A 27,348-nucleotide genomic window follows, 5' to 3' on the forward strand; every position below is an offset into this window, starting at 1 on the left:
TAATAAGACACACTTCCTTTTCCCAGCTGCATTTTAGCAGTGTTTTTAAATAATAAACATGCTGTTAATGTGATTAAAACTCTGAAGCTATTTACAGAAGACTTCATATATGTTTATATCTGAATGTCTTTCAATTTTTCTGCTTGTTTGCTGTTGGTAAGGATATAATGCAAAACTGCTATAGTTATCACATGAAAACTTAGCAATAAGATCATCCAAGGAAATGTCTAGAACAATGTTATTTCAAAACGATCTATAAGAATTGTTCAATAAAGAAAATGTTCCTTATGTATATAATTCAGCTTTATCTTTATTGATTTGTTGATATTTTTAATAGGTTTTAGAATTGTCAGTATTCTAGTAAAATAACGTGTAATCTGGTTTATGGTTAGGGTAATAGAGTTACAAACTCGGACAAAATTTTAATGTGTCCTACAAGGTTTGTTTTTTTTTTCCTGTAGGCACGCTTTTTTCAGTCAATTACTTGAGAAGTAAATTTTTAAAGCATGAGCTGTAAGGAACAATGTGAGAAAAGGAATTAGTCTCTCCAAAAGATGGTACCTTACTGCCATACATTTTTGCAAGATGGGCATTTTGTAGCCAGGAAAAAATCTTCCTGGTCACATTTTATGTCAATGTTTCATAAAAGTTGCCATGGTATAGACAAATAAACTTACAATACTGTTGAACTGCCTTTATAGATACAGAAAGCACAGGTGCTACTTGATGTGAAAGGATTATTTATCTACAGGTATTGATCTGAGTTTCTCATGTGGACAGGTTCTTCTTGTTGTGCTGTGATTGTCAGTTGAGGAAAGAAGGTCCCTGTTTCGGGCAGTCTTTGGTAGCAAAGTTTGTAATTGGTGCTATCACAGAGACCAAATGACTCAGCTCCCCCGCTCTGGGGATCATAGCAGCTGGGGAGAGAGCGTACTATTTAGATTGCTTTGATTTATGCCAAGGAAATCTCTAATGATACAGAACTAGGGCAGTGCTAAGCCATGTATTTCACCCTCTTGAGACACGCTGTGTTCTCCTTTAGCAGCTGACACCCCGAATCTGAATCATCATTTCATTTCTCACAGTCACATTTGCAGCTTAAGCCTTCGTTCCTGGCATATGTAAAATTCCTGTTGGATGCAGTGCCAAGTGTGTAAGGAGCACAGAAGAGCATTCTCCCATGTAGTGGATATTTGTGTTCTCTTGACAGAACCCTGGCCAAATTTTGTGGGAAACTCCTCATTATTTTTGAAGGTTAAATTAGTATTTTTTATTTACTGGGAGTCTTCTACTCATGCCACTGCACACTTTTTTTTTTTTTTGTTCGTATTTTCCTGCCTCCCTTGTGATAAGTGGGTTCCTCTCCCTCCCCATGCTTGGCCACCAAAGTATTTTGTGTAGACTTTTGATTTGTGATACCTGGTTATAATCTGGCTGTTGGAGCGGTGTTCATGATGTGATAGCTATAAATTTAAGGAAAGTCAAAGGAAGACTTGTCGTATGTATTGCAGTAAAAAAAAGTGTGAACTGGATTAGTGTTTTGGGAAGCTGTGCTTAAAGTTTAAGTGATACTCTGGAAACCTAAAGATGATCAGCTGTGATTACTTCATAGGGGAACTGAGAAACATCTCGTATCTTTGGTTGCAAATTTTTTTGCTAATACGTTTTTAAAATTCTAGGAAAATCTGAAAGAAATTATATTTACATATTGTTTCCAAATAAACTCTTGAGTCTTTTCCAACAGGAAAAAACTGAACAACATAAAGTGTGAAAGACCTTTTGCAGCATTATGGTTAATATTGAGATGTTGTATTAAAACACTGTGTTATGAAGCGATGTTATCAATTTTCACATTTCCCCAGAAGGGTTTTCAGCAACTTTGATTGTTCCACCAAGGTGGCATATTAAAGAGCGCAGAACTCACCTGTTAAAATGGACAGAGCATTTGTAGTAGCCTCATAGCTGTAGTCTGCTGTTATTGTTGCTTTGCAGAAGGATAAGTGACCATTTAGCGAAGATGTTTTCTCTACCAAGCGGGCACTTTGAAGCAGATTTCTACACTAGCTTTTGGAATTAAGCTGAAGTAAAATCAAATCTGTAAGATATTGAAAGGGGCTTTGGTCATAGACTATATGATTTCTTTAGAGAAGTTGTTCAGCACTGTACCATGTTTATCTGTTCTTGGAGACTCATTTTTGGTGGAAAATGACGCAAATTTGTGCTGAGACTTGCTCAGTGTATGAGAAATGTTTCTTATAACTTAATATAATATCATAGTTTCAGTAAAGTACCATATACTCAGTACTTCAAAGCTAATAAAGATGAGCTATCCATTTTCAAATTCCTTTTATTCATACAGTATTTCAGATTGATTTACATAAACTAACAAAACAATATTACACTTAAAGTTGATCTGTAACAGTAATAAAAATGTTCCTGCATTCCAAAGCTGCAGAAACGTCACTTCCAATCTACAGTGATCAGTTGCTAAGGATAAATTGTGCCTATGGGATTTTGGTAAATCCAGCATCTTTTTCCCATATTGCTAGACTGTCTTAAATCCTGCTTCAGAAATCCACCCTTATTCAGGAAGGAAGTGTGAATGTTTGCTTAACTTTAAGTCTCTAGGAACACTTATAAGTGAGGCTAAATATTTCTATGTTTGGGAGCATTTCTGAATATGAATGTTCTTTTATCCACGTTTAAAGCTCAGTCAGCATAAGGCGTAGGATGTACCTATGGCATTTGAAAACAAAAGGACCTGACTGGCTGGACTGCAGTTCTACTGCATGCCACAGTGATGATGCATTATCATTGTTGGGTTTTTTCCCCCCCAGATATGGGTTAGCGCTGGGGAGGAATGACACTGGTGTTACACAAATGCAGCACATTGCTTGAAGACACTTAACTTTCCAGCTGAAATCCTCCTAGTTCTTTTGTTTAGCTGTTCTGTTCGTGACATTGCAAAAACATGTTTATTCACACACTGCGAATCACCTTTGCAAACAGACAGAGATCATCATTCGAATCTAACATTCAGCATTTGAGCTTCAGAATGCGGTTTTCAAAGCTGTGAGGACAATTCATATATCCCTTTACTATTATGGTTGGTTAAGGCAGTTCTGAGATCTTTCTCTAAATGTCAAATCCACAGGTACACAAAAATAGCAGGAACTAGATCAGATTTCCTCCTACTTACCCTTGGGTTTTCTTCTGAAGCACAAATCTTTGAATAGTCTGTTAGTACATGAGTTGGACACTTGGTGTAGAATTCAAGGTAGTGAAAACTGAAAATATAAGAAGTAGTGCTGAAGTACTGTAGAAATCGAAATCATAAGCAGCTTTTTCAAATCCGTACCACAGGCTACTTGTTGTCAATGTGAAGATTCTGATGTACACTACCACATTGATTACATTTTCTTACAGAAATTGGTGAATTGTGCGAATGTTGCACTATTCCAAAAGGATTCAGCTAGAAAGAGCAGAAAAGAAGTATTTTAACTCTGCAGTAAAGATAGATTATTAATTTTGCAAAACAAAACAAGAAGGAACGTGCTATAACAACATCCCTTAGTTTCATAAAAGTGATAATATATAGTTCATATTTTTCCCCCAAAACCCATTTTGGGGTGTTTTTTTTCTTCAGCAGTGCCTCTACTCCTGTAAGACTCCAATTCCAAGTCTGTCTAAATATAAGGAAACTGTACAATATGAGGAAACCTTTATTCCATTACTATTCAGAACCATGCATGGAAGAACATAGAAGATTCAAAGGTTTCATTGTAATAGCAACCAAAGTGCTTAAATTAAAAAGAAGAGAAAACCAAGGACCTCCATGAATAACCTGGACACAAAGCCGATCTGTGCTTAGTTACTGGAGAAGTAAATAGAGAGGTTTTATACGTTTGCAGTGCTATGATCCCAGTAACGTAACCAAGACCACTGGCAGCAATAACTAGTGGTGGTACACATCAAAGTGTCTTTGTTTTTGTAACCCATCTGAGAAAACTGAGGCAAATATATTGGCGCTGGTTTTGAGCTCTCCCATATATCCTGTCTTTCTTTCTCAGTGTTATCATCTCCTTCTTTTCCCCCACAGGCTTCTCCCACAAGCTGCAGACAAACAATAGCTTTTAACTGTGAAAAATGCCAGCTGCAAAAATCTAAAGTAAACAATTGCTGGAAAAGCTTCATCCAAATCTCTCCCTTAACAGGGCTTTCTTTATCTTCCTTTTGCTTCTCACAAGGACCTACACTTGAAAAGGCTTTTTCATTCTCATCTTCCAGCCTGGACATTGGATGGATTGCTGCCTTTGTGTTTGCGTGCTATTTAAATGGTGATTATTACCTTCTGTGTTTTCAGGGGTTGAGCAGAATTGTGATCCATACAAACATCACTGGCACTCTCTCATTGTTAGTGCCACTCTCACCTACTGTCTTGCAGTATTTCTGTGAGAGTGTTGGTTTTCAGCACTCCACCTGCACAATTTAAGCATGAGTAATTACAGCTGTACATCACTTTGGTATCCATCACAAACACCTGATTTTTGATAAGTGTATCTCTTGTAGGTAAGGGAGGCTTTGATTCTGGATCCTAGGCTGACTGTTGAACTTTATGATGGGCCCAAAAAAGTAGACTTTATAGAGAAGAAAGCACAGGTGAGCAGAACGCTCCCACATGAACTTAGTCAGTGCTTGTCACTTCATTCTCTGGTCTTCAGTAGCACTCCTTATGCTAGTGCTCATAAATATGGGCATTTTTTTACACTGGTTCCCTATAACCATGATGTGGTGATTTTTCCTGGCCCTTTCCCTTTTTCCAGATTGATTTCATTGTTTTGAGGCCTCCTGTGGGCCCTGCACCATGAACAGGATTTGGGCCAGAAAGCATTTCGTTGATGACATCAACATTTGAACCACTGAGAATATGTAATTATTATTACTGTTTTAAATCCTACCAAAATTTACAGCATTTCTTCCTGCTGGCTAAATAATTTCTATTAGGAAAAGGAAAACTTAAGTCTTTTCAGCTGCTTCCTCTTGAGGGATGTAAGATATCAGCAAATTTTGCTAACACATTCCAGAACAGCCAGCTGTTACTATCCACCTGCAGCCATAATATTGATTGAAAAGAATATAGAACCTAAACACGGATAGCTTCTGTAATTATGTAGAAAGAGTTTAATACACGACTCTACTTCAAATGTCATCTGGCAATGGCTGTAACATGGCATGGAATGTATTAGGAAATAATTTAGCTAGTTGAGAAAGTTTCAGTGAAAGACCATCCATTGTTTCCTTGTTTTATAGTTAACTGATTCCTGAAAATATCCTGTCAAATATGAAATAAAAAGTTGCTCACATATTCCTGTAGCTCTGCAATTTCCTAGCAATGTAACTAGAAGTGATTTTTTTTTGCCAAAGACTGCATATGTATGAAAAAATAGGAAACAGAAAATAAAAGTAACTTTTTTTCCCAGAGCTGATTGAATAAATATGCCTTTTTTTGCAAATATTTTTACCTTTTGCTACAAAGAATGGGAAAAGTTTGGCAAAAAGCTTTCAGCTTCAAACTTGTTTTAAACACCTCTATAGTCCTGTCAGGACCCTTACTATTTTCTTTTTGATGCATCAATACAATATAATAGATGTCTTCTGACAGACTTGCAACTCTGTTGGAGATTTTGGCCCAAGGGAGCAGGAACATGAGTTGGTCTGATTACACCATTACTGGCCTTCTAAACAGGCATTTCTGAGTTTTCGGTTGAAAGATTCAGATTGCTGATGTTTGGATGAAAAGTAAAAACTTTAACAGAAAGTTGACTTTCTGTTGGCAGGTGAGGATGTTCAATAACAAATTTGCCATTTCTCCAAGAAAGGTTGAATGGGGAATCTTAGAGTGACTCTTGCCCTTGCAATGTTAACTCCAACAGATCATGCACAGAAGCCAGGTTAGCGGTCAGTCCACGGCACGTTGCTGAACAGGGAATAGCAATTTCTCTGTAGATGCCTTTGAAAGCTTTGTGCTAGAAGGTGGCCTTCTCCACAGCGTCCCCCTGCCCTAGACCTAAGTGAGGTAACACTGACGTTGACAGTGAAATTCCAAATGGGAAACTGCCTTACACAGGTGTTACATCTCCTGTGGGTCTGTGCTTAAGCATGTCAGTTTGGAGGCAAAGAAGGAACTGCCAGAAAGGACAGATAAGCAGGGCAGCTGGCTACATTGGTAATCATTCAAAAAAGTATTTTTTTGTCATTAAGATACAGTTACACCCCATTAACTGAAAAGCACTAACACAGCTTATAGGTGCTGGGCTATCACGAACACCAAGAATATCTCACAGACACAGAAAAATACCGTGATAAATGCCAACCTCATTTTATAGTTAGCAAAGCAGTGTATCAGAGGTCTTCATGTATTAAAACCCTTTGAGTCTTATTTTAATGTTGCTCTTGGTAACAACCCAGACTTTAGCATTTCTCTTCTTTAAGTAACTAAATGAAGAGCTCTACCAAGGGAAAAAAGTCCCATAATTCACAATCTGTAGACCTTTTTTTGCATCACTTTCCTAAGGCTTTGTTCCTTGTAAGGACTTGGCAAGTTCCAGTTAACAAGATGCAGGTGCAACCGATTAGCAAGGCTGGTGGAGCTCTGGGTGGTCCCTAACACCCTCCATCCCTAGATGAGTATTTATTTTCCCCTCCTGCGTATCAGCAGGTTTTGAGAGCTCCTCAACTGAAGAGAAAAAAAGCTAAATGTTATTAATATTAAAAACTTTTCCATTTGAAAGGATGTGTTCCTGCAAAGAGAAGAAGGAGGTATGGTTTATTTTAAAATGTTAGCAGTAATGAATGATTTACATTTTAAAAGGTCAGAAAAATGAGATATGTAAGTTTTTATTGGGGATTTTGCACAGACCTGACTGTTATATTGCTTGTTTTCTTCAAATTGATAACAGTTGCAGGTGACACTTTTTTCCTCTCCATTTTGAAGTCCCTCCAGTATAATTTGGTTTTGTATAGCTTTGCGTAAGGTGCTTTGTCAGGAAAGATCTCAAAGACCTGCTGACACAAATACGGTAATGCAACACATTTTTTGTGAGAAGGCAGCAATCCCACATTGCCAGTTTCTCACATTCAGAAATGGTGACTCAAAATCTCACAAGTCATGGGATTGTCTTGAGAAGTTAAATTTTCTTTTGTCCTTTTTTTTTTTTTAATGACACGCAGATCTCAAGTAGAACTGCCCTTTAAAGAGATGAAAACTTACATTTATAAAATAAAGAGAAAGGATTTTAAAAGAAGGAAAGAAAGAAAGGGTAACCAAGATTCTCCGCAGAGGCAAGAACCCAGCTCACAAAAAGCTGCAGATTTCAGGATTTCGCAAAACACTGCAATACCTAAAGAAGCATCAGGAGAGGTAATCAAGACATGAAGCAGTGAAAGCGAAGCAAAGCCCATGGTATCCAGGACCTTTGGATCTGTAATGATCATTCAGAGTACAAGAACTCGTACTTAATTTAAGCTGAAAGGTCTTAGTATTACTACTTAGTGCCCGCTTCTCTTATTTTTGCTGGTTACATGATGAAATTGTTCCTGCCTGACTTCAAACAACTGGTCCCCGAGGTGCTTTGCTAGCTCATAACGAAGATTGTATCATACTTGTAGCATACAGCATTGTCCACTGAATTGACATTATTGTGCTATTAATGTTAAATATATTCTAGAATTGTTAGTATTTAGTGCATATGTTTCATCAACATGAAGAATGCCTGACACTTCCTACTACAAACTCTATTTTCAGTTAGTTGTAACTTCTCATACTTGTAATGATTTGACACAAAATTTTCTGTGCCAGGTGTCTGCCTCAGGCAGAATTTTGTGGTGTTCTTTGGTTGATTTGTTGGTTTTTTTTCTTTTTATGTCAGCCAAAGGAGCTCTGCTATTCCTGAGAAGTCAGCTAGGGAAAATCATGCAAAATAACTCTGGCAGTCTCTTTGAAGGGACCTAGTGTGTCCTTATCCGTGGGGAAGGCACTTAACCTTTGGCAGAGGTCTGACTTTTATTTTGGATACCTGCTTCAGTTGGTAGGTTCCGATGGAAAACTTGCCAGAAGGTGGGTGAACAATGAATGTTTAGGAGACCATAGTTCACCCTGTGCTCACACAGACCTGCTGGAACATGATGTCCAGTGTGACCATCCACGCTCAATGCCTTCAGCTCCAATGCCAAACCACCCTGATGAAGGTTTCCTCCCCCCCAAAATTAGCAGGTCTTTCCAGCTCCAGTCAGGAAACCGCAAACTTCTGGTGTTAAGACGTGTGACATGTTTCAGCCATCTTTTTCCCTTGTGTTCATGGCTTGTCTTTTATCTTGCTCATGCTGAAGACACGGAGCATTCCTTAACATCTGTTTCTGTTTTTAATTCCTGAAATATGTTTGCAAAGGACTATTGGGGAAAGCAGATTTAATCAGCAAATTTAGGGCTAACAGCAGGACCAAGCCTTTCCTCACTCCTCCAAACACATACTTAACTGCACATGTTATGGCATGAGGATACCTTCCTCCTTCTCTCAGCAGTCGAAACATACCTGCCTCGGCTCACATTCTCCAACATCTGTGTCGGACCTGGCAGTCCATGCACAGAGCCTGGGACTGCAGCAGTTGTCTTCCCTCTTGCTGTGAAGCCCCAGTGCATCCTGATGCACCCCTCCAAACAGTGTGGTTTTACCTGGTGGCATCCAGAGGGGCTGTTCTGCACCGTGCCTTTTCCACCTACCCAGAAAGTGCAGATCAGTTTGTCAGGGTAATGCAGTAGATTGAAAATGTACCATAACTGAGGTGAAATCACATAACTATTATTTTGGGTACATCATCAGTTTGAATATTGCTTCTTTTAGTGCTATTCATACCCTCCAAAATGAATACATGTGCTTTTATTGTAAAGATTTCTGCCATTTTTCTCTGGATTGATGCTCTGGAGACCAGAGCAATTTCTAGCGAATTTGTAGGTACATTTCATCTAGCTTTATTTCCTTAACTTGACACTTCTTTACTCAAAAAACCTGGTTATTTTTTTTATCTATGTTATATTGCTCATTAAATGCCACCTATCCTACGTTGCTATAATTCATGAAAACATACTCAATAGTGATAATTTTCTTAGGAAAGAGTGTTTTAATGCAGGTAGTGTGTCACAATCACAGAATGTTAGGGGTTGGAAGGGACCTCTGTGGGTCATCTAGTCCAACACCCCTGTCAAAGCAGGGTCACCTACAGCAGGCTGCACAGGACCACATCCAGGCAGGTCCTGAATATCTCCAGAGAAGGAGACTCCACAACCTCCCTGGGCAGCCTGTTCCAGTGCTCCATCACCCTCAGAGGGAAGAAGTTCTTCCTCATGTTCAGATGGAACTTCCTGTGCCTCAGTTTGTGCCCGTTGCCCCTTGTCCTGTCACTGGGCACCACTGAAAAGAGCTTGGCCCCATCCTCCTGACACCCACCCTTCAGATATTTAGAAGCATTTATTAGGTCCCCTCTCAGCCTTCTCTTCTCCAGACTAAACAAGCCCAGCTCCCTCAGCCTTTCCTCATAGGAGAGATGCTCCAGTGCCCTCATCATCCTTGTAGCCCTCCGCTGGACTCTCTCCAGTAGCTCCTCATCTTTCTTGAGGTGGGGAGCCCGGAACTGGATGGAGTACTCCAGATGGGGCCTATATCTAGTCCTGTTGCTTTTTACAGTGTATGACTGGTGTATTAAAGAATGTCAGTATAGAAAAAAATTAGACTAAAAATTAGGTTTGTTCAGTAAATGTTTGATTGCTGTATCACAACCTTTTTATTATGGCATGCAGTTCAAAGATGTTTGCATACCTTATTGAGCAAGCTGCATGTTTTTCCAGCTAAGGTATGTATACTGTAGTCATTACATTTTTGCACACTTCACTGACTGAGCTGCATGGACTACTTTGACTATCACCAGGCATACTTGACTGAGTTCAGCTGCTTATTCGAGTGCTTCGGTTTGTGTATTTTATTACTTCAGCGGTGTATGTTGATAAAGTTCTGTCTGTGCTGTTAAATTTTTGGTTCTGCCAATCTAACTATATACCGTGCTGAGAGAACTGCACGCATTGCTGACTGATTACTCCGCAGTGAACAGGAGCGGTTAAAATGTTATAATCTGCAATGTTTTGTTAAATGAGCTGCATATTTTTGTTTTCATATATGTTGCTTACCCAGTTGTGTACATTTGCCCAACTCATTATACAAAATAAGCTTGATTGGAATAAGAACATTCTCCACCAGCTGTCTGCTCTGAGTCAGTATGTAACAAAATTAGCAACTTTCTCTTTCCAACAGTGGCATGATTGCATCCAAAGTTTAAGGCAATTGGTTTGGAGATCTTGTTTGTTTCATTCACTCCATGCAAAAATCAAGATTCACAAACCAATTTGTTGCAACTTAATTTGTTTTCACAAATATGAACAGAGTTAAGTAACAGAGGAAAAACTCAGCGTTCTAATAGAGGAAAATGCTTCCATGTAGAGTATAGAATATGTAAAGACCTAAACATAATTACGTAGCTGAGAGCCATACATTGTAAACATAAGATGGAGAATAACTGTAGATCTCCCGGGATTGATATTGCATCAGATAAGCATTATCCTAAATATTTAAACTTGCTAATACAACATTTTGTAAATTCATGCATGCTTTAATCGAGAATTATAGAAATAAGCTCATCTCATGACCATTAGAAAATCTCAAAATGCTGCAGCAGACAAAATACATGAAAACTCATGTACATGGATATGCAGTTTGCTCACTAATGTTGGTACAAAATTGAATTAACACCTTTAAGAAAGTGTTTTTCTCAACTTGCGAGTTGAGTCACTTTCAGTAAAACCTACAGGTTATTCCTAGATTTTGTTTGACTAATTTGCAGAGTTTGCATATGTAACAGCTTGTGCTTCTATTACAAAATCTTCAGCTCTACCTCACTTCAAAAAAACTTACTTAATTTTTCTTAAGTACAGAGATACTTAATTAGGGCTATACATTTTACTTGGATTCCTACCTGCCCCACATGTAAAAGTAAATGTGTCTGGCTCCTGTTGTCTGTGTCCAGCTGCTGATTGCTTTCACTTTAATATTATTTACTGCTGTCTGAGCAGACTACCTGGAAAGTCCAGATTTGTTTTTGCAAAATTTTACATATGAAAACTTAATTGATCTTACTGCTTCAAAGACTGGCCATTTAATTCTCAGACTTCTCATGAACCATTATTTAAGAGTGTAAACATTGTAATAGTTTGTTCTAAAAACAAATGTGTTAATACTTAGGGGCAAATACTATTTTTAGTGGTCTGTCTTCACTGATACCTGTGGAAAAGAAATTTAAAGAGAGGTACAAATGGAATGTACTAGTATATCCTGGAACATTACATTAAAATTTATTCAGTGTTCATATTTCAGTTTTTCTGTGTATATTAATGTGGGGTATTGAAAGAATATGAGAAATCATAGTTTGGAAAAGACCTCTAAATCATCAAGTCCAGCTGTCACCCCAACACCACCATGCCTAATAAACCATATCCCAAAGTGCAATATCTACACGTTTTTAGAACACCTCCAATGATGGTGACTCCCCCACTTCCCTGGGCAGCCTATTCCAATGTATGATCACTCTTTCCATAAAGAAATTTTTCCTAATATCCACTCTAAACCTCCGCCGATGCAACTTGAGGCCATTGCCTCTTGTCCTATTGCTAGCTACTTGGGAGAAGACACCAGCACCTGCCTCACTACAACCTCCTTTCAGGGAGTTGTAGAGAGCAATAAGGTCCCCCCTCAGCCTCCTCTGCTCCAGACTAAACAGCCCCAGTTCCCTCAGCTGTTCCTCATAAGACTTGTCCTCTGGACCCTGCACCAGCCTTGTTGCTCATCTCTGGACACGCTCCAGCAACTCGGGTATACTTGATTTAATATCTCAAAAGTAAACATAATACATGGGTTGAGCTAGATGCAACCTAGACTTTCTCAACAGAAACAAAATATGTAATTTTGCCTAGAATGTCTTACAGCAAACAGATGTTGTCTTGGTTTTCTGTTTTCTTTCCCCAGCATGAATTTACTTTCTATATCAGTCCATTACCAGTGAAGATCTAGATTTTGCTCTTCCTTTGAGCTGTTAAATATCAGATACTGTTTTCCCAAAGTTATTAGTGTAAACTAAGATCAGAATTGGACTTTCTTCTTCTCTATAATATTTACATGAATGATGATTATGTGCAGTTTCTACTATGTAGGTGTCTTGTACAATTTTTGCAGAGAAAAACTATTCCTTTTGCCAAGGAGAGTGAAGAGAAATACTCCTTTATTTGGAGGGTGGAAATCAGGAATCTTTATTTTTTCCTGCTGCTGTGTGAGGCCTAAGGAGATAGGAAGAAGCAACTAAGAAGCTTTATGAGATGAAGTAGTGGGAAGGTTTTCAAGCAGACTACTACACTGTCTCCCAGCTTTCCAAGAACCTCTCTAACACTAACTGCAGCAGACTGGTCTTGCTTTTCTGTTTTCATATCTGAGTAACCTATTTCTTTGTATGGCTAGGCCTTGTGAAAAATCAGCGTGCTAAATTCAAAGCGTACATTCTATGTATATCACTGCAGTATAAACCAACATGGACTATTAAAATACTAGGAACACACCTGGTATCTCTTATCTGAGATCTATGTGGAGTAAACAATAATTCAGAAGATGCACATCAATTTAATATATTTTCTGTTTATATTTTTATGCAGCTGGTATATGCAATACACATATAAACTATTTCATAATTTATTCCTGACCTCTTTTCTTTGTTGTTTTTTTTCCCCCCAGAGAGTAATTTTCAATGTAGTCAACTTCAGCAAAACAAAAAGCCTCTATAGAGATGGGATGGCTCCAATGGTGAAATCCACAAGCAGACCAAAATGGTAAGTTATACTTTCAAAGACTTGTTTAATGAGACAAAAGTGTTTTACTTGGGACGTTCTTGTAGTAAAGACCTTATGGCTCAGGTGCATCTTTTGGTAAGAGTAGGAGAGAACTTTTATGCACAAGCAGTGTTGTGAGGACAGGTTGTCTTTTGAGTAGATGGACAGTATGAATTCTGGAGGACCCTTCCAGCCCTGCTGTAACGGTGTGATGTTGTGCCTTTTTTCAAGTAGCATGACTGAGGTGATGGCCATTCGAGCAAACTGAACAGTCAGGGCTTGGGACAAATTATTTTTCAGTAACATCCTCACTGTCCAACTGTTGGGACAATCTCTGGCCCAGTTTTGGCCTGTGTCAGCTAGCAGTCTCCCAAACAAAGCCTGCAAACAGCATGGGAGATGGACTGGGCCTGGACTGGTTCCGAAAGGCTGCTTGGATTTGTTCTCCCTGTTTTGGGGACATCAGATTTTAGCGGAAGAATGTGAATTCTGCCATGTGAGTTGATCTTGTGTGGATGAGTAGTCTCTGGTCTGTTTTATCTAAGACACAAGAAAGCCAAACAGCCTTGTCGTAAGCTACACAATATATACAACACAGAAAGGCATGCACATATGAAGCACATGAATATCCATATAGATGGTACATTTTCTCAAAGCAAATGTAATGAAATGTCTACTGTGAATAATAATATGTAAATCTAATGAGTCCTAATGCATGCAAGACTCCCAAGAATTATATGATTTGCCTTTAGCTAGCAGACTTGTTTGAATATGGATGGTGAGGTTATGCCATAAGTGTACAGTAATGTATTCTTGTAAGCCTTTACAGCTACTTCTTTTTATTGGTTAATTAATAATATATCTGATCAATCTGCACATTATCTGAGCCTTATAAATATATCTTTATTAAATACTTCAACTGTCACAAAGTTTCCACTCACAAGAGGTTAAGTTTTGGTGGTCGTAAGATCATTGTCATTGTACGGCTTCCTCTTCATATGAGCAGCAGCATGGCTATTTGTTTTTTTATCTGAATGGTAAGGTCACATGGACAGAACAGCTGTCTCCCAATACAGCTAGTGAATGGAATAAATTCCAGCTCAATAGAAGCATGTAATAACATTGAAAAATAATTTAAAAAATCTGTGGTGTTTAGTGTTTTTGTAGCAAAAGTCATGTTAATTGTGTTTACTTTTTAACTTCAGAAATATCTTTTGGGGCATTTCAGGGCCACATTTATCAAGCATACTTTAATCATCTTTCAAAACCTTTTCTTTCTCTCACTGGGGTCTGATATTTGCAGCTAAGTATATTGTATGTTAAGTTTATCTATAAATCAGATATTGCTTTCATACAAATTTTATGCCTTTGGTTTCAAATTAAAGTGTAAATCTTACAAAACAATGCAACATGGGCTTTTTCTAGAACATATAAGCTCCTTCCCTATTTTTAAAACAGATTTCTCTTCCATTTCCCTGGAGATCTATTTATTTTTGTGTTTTATATTTTTAGGGGATGTATTTTGCTCTCATGAAAGTGAGGAATGAATAACATTGCCTGGAGCCAAGCACAGTGTAGGCAGCAGGTGCTGAGCAGCTTCATTGTACAGGACTACTACCATACTTTAATCCTGTTTCAGAAATTCTAGCTGTAATTTTTTTCTTTAAAAAGATCGTTATTCTATTAAGGTATTTTTATTTTTTCTAATAGTCTGTGTATGAAAACATCTTTCTGTACTTTGAAGGTGCACATTAATTCATACTGTTGCCAGGGACCTTAGTGATACTGGGGTCTGCTCAGTATAATTTTCTGTCTTGATGTTAATAGGAGTTACGCATGGATTTTCCAAGTGGAAAAACACATACATTATTTTTGGATATATGCTTTCTATTAGAGCTGTCTTCCATTTGGATTATGCCTTTTACAATTTCCTCTGTATTTGTTTCCATGGCATTCTAGTGAAACCTGTAAACAAAATTTTCTCTTTCTCTGTTTGCTGAAATAGGGTTTACTGGTATTTGCTGTTGCTAATGCAGCACAGAGGTAGTTGTGGTCCTTGGACATGAACAGGGCAATATTCAGCTGCACCGATTTGATCCTGTTTGGTGCTTTGTGTATATTAGTCTAGTAAGCAATACTGAATCATTCAATGCTGCAAAGGTGCTGAGGTTTACATGAGGGTACTCAGGAGTCAGAACTGTGAAAGGAAGCTATTGGAATTCTCTACCTTATATTAAGTCAGCATAGCAGGTTAGTGGATAGAATGTAATGATATTGGAAAAGAATTTATTAATTACAAAAAGTTGAAGAAAAACAAAAGGTTTTAAAACCAAGTTAAAAAGATGATTACCAGAAGCCAAGGTGTGCAAATATTCTGTGGCAGAGCTCGGTCCTTCATCTCTGAACTCTTCTGTCCTTCTGACGAAGCACTGGAACAGGCTGCCCAGGGAGGCTGTGGAGTCTCCTTCTCTGGAGATCTTCAACACCCGCCTGGACAAGGTCCTATGCAGCCTGCTGTAGGTGACCCTGCTTCGGCAGGGGTGTTGGACTAGATGACCCACAGAGGTCCCTTCCAACCCCGAACATTCTGTGAAATATATGAGAAACTCGTCATTAGTGACCCTGCCTGTGGAGACATGCGATCCATACTGACATTTTCCTAACTTCTTATGACCACACTGACAGAAGCAATGCTGTGTCACACGTAACTATTCCACTCCCTTTTTATAAAATTAGGTTTGTGTTTTAGGGTGATAAAGTGTCTATTTTCTTTCTTGCACTTGAGAGATATAGGTACATTACTCCTCTTAATAACAGATACTCAAGCCTGAGTTATGCCATTTTGATTTCAGTAAGAAAGTTCCTGCTGTATTCGGGAAAGAATTTGACCATATTGCTCACAAAATCCCGCATATCAGAAGTAGATTGGTCTCTAGAGACTGCATTTTAATGTTTGTTTTGAATGTGGTTATGCGAACATGGCTCCAAGCTTTGCAACATTTTGTGAGTTTGATTCTTGACTCTGGAACAAATCACTGCCAAGTGCTCTTGAAGTAGAAAGCATGTCAAACACATCAACGTTTTTGACCTGTATTCTCTTACCCTGTGGGGTAAGATCTTTAAATGCAGTCAGCATCAAGGTTCAGCTCTGTTACTCATGTAAATGGAGTATATCACTGTCATCAAAGCATTCTGTGTGGACACAGATGTTCTGGTGTTGACATATTCTTTTCTTTTGAAGTAAGGCCAAACATTTCCAGTAATGAGCTACTTTAAAAGAGGAAGCAGTATGCTGAAGGATAAGGAAAAAACAGATTTGATGCTAAAGACAAAGAATATTTTTGAAAAGAAAAAAACAGAAAATAAATTCTGATTAAAACTGTATCTATTTTCCACATACACGGTAATGGATTTACTGAATATTATTTCCCAGACAGACAGAGAAAAATAAAGAAAAGCTAAGTAGGTTAAGTTCTGAGTTCCTCTACCCATTTTTACTATGTTTTTTGTGGACACGCTATATTGATGCTAAATAATATGGGGTTGTCTGTTGCATCAGTCAAATTTCACTGCAATGAATCACAGCTCATACATAGAAATGCAGCATCGTGTCACACCATGTTACATCACTTTGCACTTCGTAGCAAATTGGGCAAGATGAAACTCAAGATTTTCTTTCAAGCTAGTGTGCTGTGTCTGATCACTTAACATTTTTGCTTAAGATTGGCTGGCTGTTCAGAAGTATTACACTAAGATTTTAGAGAATTGGTGTTTTTTCTCAAGAATGACTACTACAAATAGAAAAAACTCAATCGCTATAATAGAGATCTGTTTTGACTGAGACTTCTTTCTTTCTTTCATTTGTGGTGGTGAAGAATTTGAGGGGAGATGGATTTGAGGAAACTGAATTTTTTCTATGCTCCTGCAGTTTCTACTGTAATATTCTTTGTCTTTGCTGCTTCATTTAAGTGCAACCTGATTTTGTTGCAGTTTCTTAATCATGATTTCACACTAAAAGTTCTGTCCTTGGAACGTATTCCTAAAGCCTTCCATATGGCCATAGCAGTGGAAGACCATTTGAGTACATATACCATATTATTCTATTGATTGCACGAAGTTTTACAAGTTTCTCAAAGTGAAATAGAAGAGTGAGTGAGTTGTTCAAGAGGCAGCAGATTTTCCGAATGATGAAGTGAGCAAATATTCCCTTTGGGCAGAGAACAGCTATAACTCTTGATTATTCGGTGTGAGCATTGCCTCATTGGGGACATTAGTTTTTCAAATTGTGCTAATCTTTTAAAAGTAACAACTGGCCACTCATCACCTTAGGTATTTCAGCAAGATCATGTGCAAAACTCTAATTAGTATTTATAGAACAGCAACTCCTCCCAGCAGAATAGTAGTGGTAGCTGGCAAATATCTGGTTGACACCTGTTAAGTCTTCAGACATCCGTTGTATTTTATTCTGCATTTCAAATGAGCAGAGAGCAGTAGGTGAAGTCCCCGTAATTAAGGGATAAAGGATAATAAATAACATGGTTCTTGAGTGGATGAACACAAGGTTAAAGGCTGTTCTGCAGTTGTGATGCCGTATTTCAAGAATTGTTTGTTTGCAAGTAACAATGCTAGCTAAAATATTATGGGGCCTTCAGCATATGAGAGAAGATTTATGTCTACATTTACATGTGTTTTGTTTATAATGTCAGATTTCAAACTACTTCTTGGCAAAGCAGCTACTTTCTTCCCTGTCTCTTATCTCTCTCAGCATTGATGGCTTTTAACTGGATAGCTGCCTTCCCCAGCAAGCACTCCACTACCTCTGTTGCTATAACATCTACTGTTAAATACTCACAACACATTGCTTCTGAAGCGTTTTTCTTTTCCAGTAAACCTGGGAGTACAGAAAAACTTGTAGGTAATTAATTCAGATTTGAATCTATATGTATCTTGGTAAATATTGTCATGATGAGGAATTTTGGTAGACATTGAGAAAAGCAATGCAAGTTTCATGAACAATACTCCCATATGTTCCATTCATCAGAAGGGGACAAGACTGAGAAAAATCTGAATTCTGAGTAGCTAAAATGTGTTGAATCTTGCCAAGTTTCTTTAACATTTGTGTCTATAATGCAGTGTTACAATCACTACCATGTCTACCAGGCTGCATTATACATTCAGAGACTTTCAGCAGCATTTTTAGTATGTATTTATATATCTTTAGCCATAAGATAAGCTGTTTGTGAAATGAGCTGTCATTTGTGGTGAAACAGTTTGAGAATAAAGCACTATATATATAGCTTACTAATCTGAAAGACTAGAATTGCTTACTATAAAATATATAGCAGGCTAGGGTTGGTGATAACATCACCTGAATTTAGGTAAAGATGATGAACAAGTTGTTATCGTTACCTGATTCCCTCCTTGGCCTGTTTTGCAACTTCAGCTACTCTCAGAAGTTTGTTTCTTTGCCAGTTTTATAATGTAATGTGTGCTTGTTCTTGCTTTCCTGAGGGATCTGTTGAGAATGCTTTTGGAATTTCAGATATCTTTCCCACGGCGCAGGTGTTTGTTGATGCAGCCCTTGCCAGGTGCAGATCTGGCTCCTCTGAGCTGCTCCCTCCCTTGCGCTGGTACAGCTCCACATAGGATCACCAGACTGGGAGCTGGCCCAGGCTAAAAGTAAACTTTCAAGGAAGAGAAAAAGGATTTAGTCTCAGTCTGGTTCATCACAGAGATCCAAAACTAGCTGTGAGGGTCCAACTGGAGGAGTAGTGAGAGAGGTGGGAATAAGTGAGGTGAGGGAATGAGGACAGCAGCTGCTAGGAAAATGCCTGGAGCATTGTCTGTGGAACCCCAGCCTCCGTTTCAATAACCTGTAGCATTTTATTTGGAGAAAATAGGGAAAAAGACATTGCAGTATTGAGTTTTTAAATTCCCATGTTGAGTGATAAGCAGGACTAGTTTTGTCTTGGTCTTATGGTAGCTCTTAGGAAGAAAATAAGATGTTTTTAGACAGTTTTGAGGTTGGCATGTATATGAAAGTAAAATAACTGCCTCTGAAGTCAGTCCCTGGGTAAATAAATTTTTGTGTGGATCTTCTGAAATAACAAAAGAAACAGATCTAACCACTCTGCAAACCCACAAAAAATTGCACTCTCTTTCCCGTTCCCAGTCCAGCAAAGGTAGTTATTCCTGGGAATACAGAGGAGGTTACATATCACTCTTATCAGCAAAAGCTTTTGTGGAAATAGAGGAGAGGTTATACTCTGCTGACACAAAAAATGAACCAGATCCCAAAACTAATGCGTTTATTGTGCAAACTAAATGGGATTAGTTTGTGGCAAGAAAGTAAGTTGAATTTTATTGACTGGATACTTTACTGGAAATTTAAGATGTATGGAATTACATTGGGAAAAACTAGTAACAAGGAAATTAAATTCAAATAAAAGAAGGCAAAGGAATTTGAGGATTCAGAGAGAAGATAATGAAGAAGCTCCAAAGGACTGCTAAGCCATCATTTAAAAACCCTAGCTATTTTATATGTATGTGTTTCCTCATCATTTACCTGACTGATCTCCTATAAATCAATTTATTTAGATTACAGCAGAGCGAAAGGCCCTAGTGAGGATCAAGACTCATTGTGCTTAGTTCTCTGGAAACATATAAACAAAGTCCTTTTCCAAAGTTGTGAAAATTTTATGATTGATTTCAGTAAGAGCAAAGTTAGGCCAATACTGAGCACTCCTGAAAATTCCGTCCTTAAAGATTTATTCCAAGCAGTAACTGTTTAAAAAAATGACATACTGCTTACATAAGAGTCTAAATATTTGATGGTTATAGTATTTACATCTAAAACACCAGAGGCTATGTGCTTTAGTACCTCAATCTGTTTCCCATATTCTCTGTCAACATGAGTTCCCTGTGTTGATTGAGGGCACTCTGTGATCCCTAAGGTTGTATTCATGAAAGGTTACCCTTGGTACTACTTTATTCATGAAAGGTTTGAAGCACATAGGAAACAAATAGGTCTGTCCCTGCTAGGTGCATATTTGTCATCTATAAATACTTCATTACTGGGGTGCTGATGAGAAATTCAAAATCTTCAAAAAAGTGCAGTTGCGTGAAAATTGTTCCCCCATCACCAGTGCAAACCACAATGAAACGTGCAGTTGGGAGGCTTTCTGACAGTTTAAAACAACTGAATCGTAGGGTTCTCCCACTACAGTCCATGGCATTGAGTTTAGTGGCTGCAAAATATGACCAGAGCTGTGCATTGCATCCCATCATGAAACAGGTCATTCTCTTTTCTCAGGTGATGGGCATTTGGTGGAAATGATTGCATGAAAAGTGTTCGCAGAACTGGGTCCCTAACCTTGGCAGGCTTAAAAAAAGGTATATAAAATTGAGGCTTTTTCCCCCAAAATGAGTCTGTAAGTTAGATAAATATGGGCAGCACTGAACTCAAAACAGTCAAACTACCAAGAGGACATTGCAGCTTTTCATTACAATTTTGTGCTTTGAACTAATGGAGCGAAGCAGAATGAAAATCACCTCTGTTAAGAATGGCATTTATCAGCCGTAAGTACTTAGTAGTAAGAGCCCTACACAGACAAAGCTGAGTGTCACCAAGAAATGTACTTGAAAATCAGACTGTTAACAAAAGACTACACAAATAAGAGCCAAAAACTGTAATCAGAAAATGCAACATCTCTTTAAGAATGTTTTAATGGTCTGAAGAGTGCTAGACAAGTTGAATTTAACAAGATGTAATAACCTATGACATAATATAATTGAGAATGCACTAGGACGCAGCACAGTCAGGTTAAATTTTGGCTTTCCTTCACTTAGCCTTGCAACTTGAAAGATCTTTCAACATATGATTTTAAAAATGCATAGCACTGTTTAAATTTACATATGACATAAAAGCATAGGATGTGAAATATATCTGAAATACAATTCCAAGTAAAGTTAGGGCTGAATTATCCAGCGTGATATTTTTAAATGCTTGTTTGAATCATTAACAGCAACTTTTTCATTCATTTTCTGTGAAGAAACAATATTTAGTGGGGAGGAAAAGGCAATGGGAACTGTTCATGGTGAACTTCTCATAAAAGTGAGATGGTTATCAGGCACCTGCCTTATGTTTGAAGTGCTATGGTAAGAGCCAAAGCAATGAGTTCAATTTCTCTTTTAATAGAATATAAAATAGAAGACAAAAACATTTTGCTGTACTGTGGAAATTGAGAACTGTAGAGAAAATAAGCAGTAAATAAGTATGGCAGGTGATAATGCAGGAACAGAACATTAAAATAATAAGTGCTGTATCTTGAACTTTGTCTCATAGGATTCGACAGTTGTATATAAACCCCAAAATATAAAAATCTAATTTTTATGCTGTGATTACTAGGGTTAAGTTATGAGTTAACTTCTATGTGTTATGTCACCAGTTTGAGAGAATTAAAATTTAATGATAATGGAACAGAAATAAGATATTTCCTGCATCTCTAAACACTGAGGCAGTGGCTGAAGTTTGTTTTTCGAACTGCTTCAAGCAGGATTATTGAATTCTAGCTTGAAAGTGAGGCTTCGTCGTCCTACTTCACTATATTAAGCATCTCTGAGATTGAAAACCTAGCAAGAGCTCTCCTAGTGTGATTAGAAAGCATCCAATATTTTTTGGCAGCAAATACTAATTCCAATCTTTCTGTCTAGTACTGCTCAGGCAGCACAGGGATAACTGCCTGTCAGACGCTCTGGGTAATGGAAAGGTGGGGCTCCAGGCTCTCGGTGGAAAGCTGGTGTCTTTGCTGATGTTTCCCTGCCTCTGGAAAATTAGGGCGGTGCTCAGGAGGGAAGTACTGTGCTGGGTGAGGGGACTAGGCAGTACTAGTTTTTGACTGGAGTAGCATCCCTTTGGAAACTGTGAACCGTTCGTACCGGTTTGAACAACACAGCACCTTCATTACTGCTCTCAGGTGCTTGGGTGCCTCTGTGCACGTCCTCTCAGCCACATAGTAGAGCTGTTGACATTTATCTGTCCAGGGTCTCAGGATGTTGGGCAGCTAGGCTGGAGGGTCTCTCTAGTATCTGCAATGGAGTCCCAAGCCCTGGGACTTACCGGCAGCGGGGTTATGCAGGTGGGCTGCAGGGAGCTGTGCAGCCGAGGGGCAGCTCTGGGTCTGCAGGGCATTCTGTTTGCGGCAGGGGTGCAGGCAGCTGAGAAGTAGACACTCGTGTCTACCTCTCCCCCGCAGCAGGCGGGGGGCTCTGGGGCGGGAGGGGAGCTCTCTTCGTGCTGGCTGGTAAGGGTTTCCTCCAGCTCCCAAACCCCAGTTGCACGCAAACTATACAACTGATTTTACCTCTTAACAGTGAGGTGTGCATGGCAATTAAAAGAAATAAATTAAAAATTATTAAAAAAAAATGACAAAAGCGCTTCATTTGAAGCGAGGTGCCCTGTGGCAGCGCCTGGCTGTGGTGGGGCTGCCACCACCTCCCTGCTCTGCAGCCACCTTCCCTCAGGTGCTGCCATGCTCCTCCCTTGTGCTGCTGGGGATGTGGCCTGTGCAGTTTTACTGCTTCACCCCCTCATGTTTTCTCTTCCGTGCTTTTGCACAGCCACCCTCCTCGATGCTTCCAAGCCTGGAGAGAAAGCAGTGGGTGCTGGTGGCAAGAAGGCCAGACCTCTTCGGAGGTCTTCGGAGGTGCCCGCAGGTGTGTAAGCAGGTTGTGGGTGCTCACGCAGGTGCTGGCTGCCCACGGACAGCGTGGATGAGGGAACTGTCATGAGAAGCACGGTAATGAAAAAAAGTGTCCCATCAGCAACTCAAGAATTAGATTTTCATTAGGGATTAGTTGTAAGTTTCACGGAGTTGCACTGGGTAGCTGGACTCACAGTGAAATTATTTCAAATGGCAAAATTCGTAACTTCCAAAGTCGGGAATTTGTACCGAGACTGAGGAAGAAAATTATGTTTCTGTTTAGCTTTTTGTTTGAAGACTTCACTGTTCTTCAGCCTTTTTCGGGTGCTGTTGTAAAAAATACTGTATTCATTCTATGAAGAATTTTGAAAAATAGTTTATTGGAAATGTGTGATACCCTTCAGCAAATTTATAGGAAAGGCCATTGAGCTCAAGATAAAAGAGATTCAACTTAAAAGGATAGATTCACCATAGCAAGAAACTGAGGAATAGCAAAGTTAAAATAATTTACCATGCCTTTTAATATTTGATAAAATCCTCTCCTGATATTTTTCTCAGTGTAGTTAAAAAGCACCAGTACCTCATAGCTTTGAGACCAGCAGTGATATAATAATTTAGCTTTGATAAGGAAAGGAATTTTTCCCCATCTGCTACTCTACTGGATAGTTTAATGCTCTTATGGTTGTCTTTTAAATGTCATTCAGTCAATGAAGGGGAGTCATGCAGCATATGTATGTTTGTGTGTAGCTTTTTTATTAATCATATTTCCCTGGGCTCTCCTGAGGGACTGTTGCTATGCTGGGGGTGCTGGTAGAAGGGATTGCAGTGTAAATCCTGCTTGGAAAGTGTTTCGCTCATTTGGGCTTTCTGAACTTTAGGAATGACTCAGCAAGGGGAAAAGAGCAGCTTCTGTAGCTAAAAGCAAAGTCAAGGTAAGCAGGGAATGAAACATGTTCAGATTCTGTGGGTGTTAACCCCTGCAGGCTAAAGTCTGATGCTTGTTTTAAAAGGAGGAAAAAAAGGGGAAATACTGTTTGTGCACCTGGTGAAATGAAGAGGGAGTTGATGTAGTTGGGAGTCATGGATATAAATATAGTTTTCTGTGTAAGCAAAAAAAGAAAAGCATTGTGTGGTAGTGCTGTGTGTCACAGTCCTTGAGCATATGTGGTTATGTTAACAGTTACATTTATGTCTGGAAAGCACATAGGCTTTAAAACCGGTAAATTACATGCAATCTTGGCCTTTAATCATGTACTGAGAGTGATCGCCAAATGATTGTCTGGAGGAAACTTCCACTGTTGTGCAGTTGCAAACTACATGTTGTACACGGAACACAGAACCAATGGGAGAAAAAGTATGAGGCATCAGTTACACAGAAGGAAAACATGAGTAGCTTTTCTTTTGAAAGTATTTGACAGATGCAACTCTTCTTTCCTGCCACTATCTGTGTGAATAAGCTTGGGTCTGGATGTTTGTACATCAGTCTGAAAGGGAACGTTAAACTGCAGGTCTGCCAGTGAAGAAGCCAGGTGCGAAGGGTAGAGTGTGTGTCAATATTCAAGATGTCTTAAAGCAGCATGTAGGAGTCAGTCGTGCTTTCTGTAACTGTGGGATCTACTGAGAGTTCTTCTTTCAGATGTGCTCTGTATTCCCCCTGCCCTAATGTGAGATACACGTGCATCAGAAATTGGCATCTATGAGGCTATATTCTTTGACAAGAGTCTCACAGTACAGTGAAAATGAACAGAGCATTCTGGATTTGTCATTTCTAATATTAATCAGCTTGTATCCATGTACTATGAAAGTATAGAACCCAATAACCCACATGAATCATAAATGTCTGGTGTGTGGTGTGTGCGTATATGTTTGTGTGTGGGATGCTCCTTCAGTTTGTTTTCCTTTTATTTTGGCAAAGAATTCCAAGTTTATGCTAAAGGACTGGGCTTCAAAAACATATATGAATAGAGGAAATGAAAGAGTGGATAAAAATGGAGAGAAAATAGTAGCCTGTAGCCCAGAGTGAAATGTGTGACTAACTCTGGTGTCTGAAGCCTCTGCGACTAAAATTACAGAAGGAAAAACATTATACGTTGACTGCATGTTTTTCTTTCACTTTTGGAGCATTAGAAACCAGGATGTCTTCTATATAAAGTAACAGTGAACTTAACCATAACCAAGCATAGGAAACTGTATTTTAGTTCTCAAAAGACTCGTGTCTTCCTGTACAATAGAGCATAGCATTTACATTCACAGTACTGCCACTGTGTGGTTTCCCCTGAAATTCTGCAGGTAAGGAAAGCCGTCCTCTAACAAACCATCAAAAGGCTCAACACAGTGTGTACATGTGGGAAGGAGAGTGATGGCAGTGAAAACTGCATAGATGCATTTTGAAAGGCTTACTCTTTTGTTGTATTTCTGGTTTTAGTTTTGGCTTGCCTTTCTTGAAGGAAGGACTTGTAAAGTTTCTGACCTCCAAATATATGTTATTGGCACAACCTAGCATTTCCATACCTTAATATTTACAATTGAAGCTGAAGGTTTTTACTTCTTGTTTCAAAAGTTGGTGTGCAATTTTAGTTTCAAACCAAAGTTGTTATTAGAGTTGCTTTTCAATCTTTTAGTACTTTGGAAGTACAGTGCAATGAAATAAAGGTATATCCGCTGACAGAATCTTGTGCTAACATAAATAGAGGCTGTTTATAGCTTTAACTTAATATGTAATTAATAAAAACTGTTTCCCTTGAAGTCACCAAAAATGTGGAATAAGGTTTAGAAAACCTGCTGGTAAGTGAAGCTGACATACTTTATAGCAGATGCAAAGGTGGTATATATTTGCACAGGCAACATTTACAAGTATCACTAATGTGTTCTGTCTGATAGCATGAGCCACATGCAGGAGAAGTTAATGGTCACAGATGCCTCAGTAACAGCTATTTATTGGAATATCTTTTTTAAGATTCACATTTAAGTACAGATATTTAATGTTTTGAGTTCTACTTTCAAAATGCACTTCTGTACTCCCTTATGTTGGTATCCAAGCACTTTTGTGTAAAGAAAAAAAACAAACCAACCCACAAAACCGAAACAAAAAAACCCACCTCCAAAATCCACACCCCACAACAAAAAAAAACACCCCCCCAAAAAAAACCACAAAGAAATCCAACCCCCAGAAAACCCCCAAACCAAAACTAACCCCCCCCAACTCAAAAACCCAAGGATAAGCAACCCAAACAAAAAACCCCACAAACCAATGTGCTGTGTGTCAGCCCCGCCCTCCCCCCCCCGCCCCAGTTTAAAATGTCACAAAACCTCTGGCACTTAGTAACAAAATATAGTTACTGAAGTCAAGTTTAAAAAATTTTTTAAAAAAATACTTTAGGTCAATTTTATTAAAATACAATATCTTTTTACTGTACTAGGGGCAAATGAGATGCAAACTTCTAGAGTTACTGAATAGTACTCATTTTTCCTTTTTTACCCCACTTTCTGCAAGGCTGTGCTTGAATATCTTCCATCTTAGTTTCAAACTAAACAACTGTGTTTTTCAAATGACAATCCCTTAGTATTTTTTTTTCAATATACAAAACTGGAAAATGATGATGTATAAATGTCTCTTAAATTTTTGTGGCCTATCTAAATATGGCTATGTAGGCCAGAAAATCTGGAAACTAATAACAACTGCTGCATCTTGGACATGGTTTGACTTCTACTCTCCTCCTCCTGTTTCATGTTGTATTTCCTTCAATGTGAGATATGAATTTAAGAACACAGTGCATTGAACACAACTGCAGTATATTGTAGACATGAAAATTCAGCAGTACTCGGAAGTTGAAGTCATGTATTTAGTTGGACAATAATAATAAGCGAATTGTGAAATTTTAGTTGCAAAGGAAGAAACTATTTAAGTACAGTGAAGAAAACTTCTGTGAGAATTAAGGGAAGGAAGAAAATGACTGCTGCTTCAAACAGTGATACCGCGCTTGGATTGCACAACAGGGCTGAACCTCTGGAAGTGCTCCCCTATCAAATAGCTAATAGCTGCCTAGGACATGTATACAGATTAAAACAGTTGCTTTGGGTGGATAAAACGAAAGTCAAGTGAGGCAGGAGGAGGCCTTTAAAAGTAAATAATGAGTTAGGGTGATTCTGCTTGGGGTTTTGTGGGACATAAACTGTGAGAAGTCTGATTTCAGGAATTCAGCAGCTCAGTCAAGGTGGATATAATGTTTCATTGTCTTCTGCTCTAAGTTCCATCCCAAGATAGGAATATAATGCTTAACTGGTGTTTATTATTGCAGTTTACAGGAGGAGACATAAAGGCAAAGGACAATAGATTTTTGTTTTCAAGGTCATTGTAAGGAGCAAACTCAGAATTTTTTCATTCTGTTGGCTTCTCGGTTCAGTGATCAGAAAGCAACAAAAAACTCCTACCAAATTTACTACATTATACTGTTACACTATTACCTTAAAATTTCATCAAATACATAGCCTGGCTGTAAGCAGGACCAACTTGGGTTTGGGTATTTACTTATTTTGATTTTTTCCAGACATTTGTTTTTTTAAGCTCATAGAGAAACCTTGAAAATTTCCAGGCTTTTTGAGTGCGGAAAATTGTTTACTTGGTTTCAGAAGCATATGACTGCTCCTAGCAGGATTTTGTACACCTTTTTA

The 27,348-nt window shown here is 38.6% G+C and overlaps 1 protein-coding gene across 3 annotated transcripts in view; it reads left to right on the forward strand.

Annotated features, from left to right (window-relative positions):
• The window catches only part of LOC104334200 (AGBL carboxypeptidase 4), a 1,001,604-nt gene that overhangs the window by 241,805 nt on the left and 732,451 nt on the right, over positions 1–27,348 (forward strand). For all 3 annotated transcript variants that reach the window (XM_075424527.1, XM_075424528.1, XM_075424529.1), the window contains one exon: positions 12,882–12,976. In XM_075424527.1, the coding sequence (XP_075280642.1) occupies positions 12,882–12,976 (95 nt within the window). The remainder of the gene's footprint in view (positions 1–12,881; positions 12,977–27,348) is intronic.

Source organism: Opisthocomus hoazin, chromosome 6, assembly GCF_030867145.1.
Source record: "Opisthocomus hoazin isolate bOpiHoa1 chromosome 6, bOpiHoa1.hap1, whole genome shotgun sequence".
NCBI lineage: Eukaryota > Metazoa > Chordata > Aves > Opisthocomiformes > Opisthocomidae > Opisthocomus > Opisthocomus hoazin.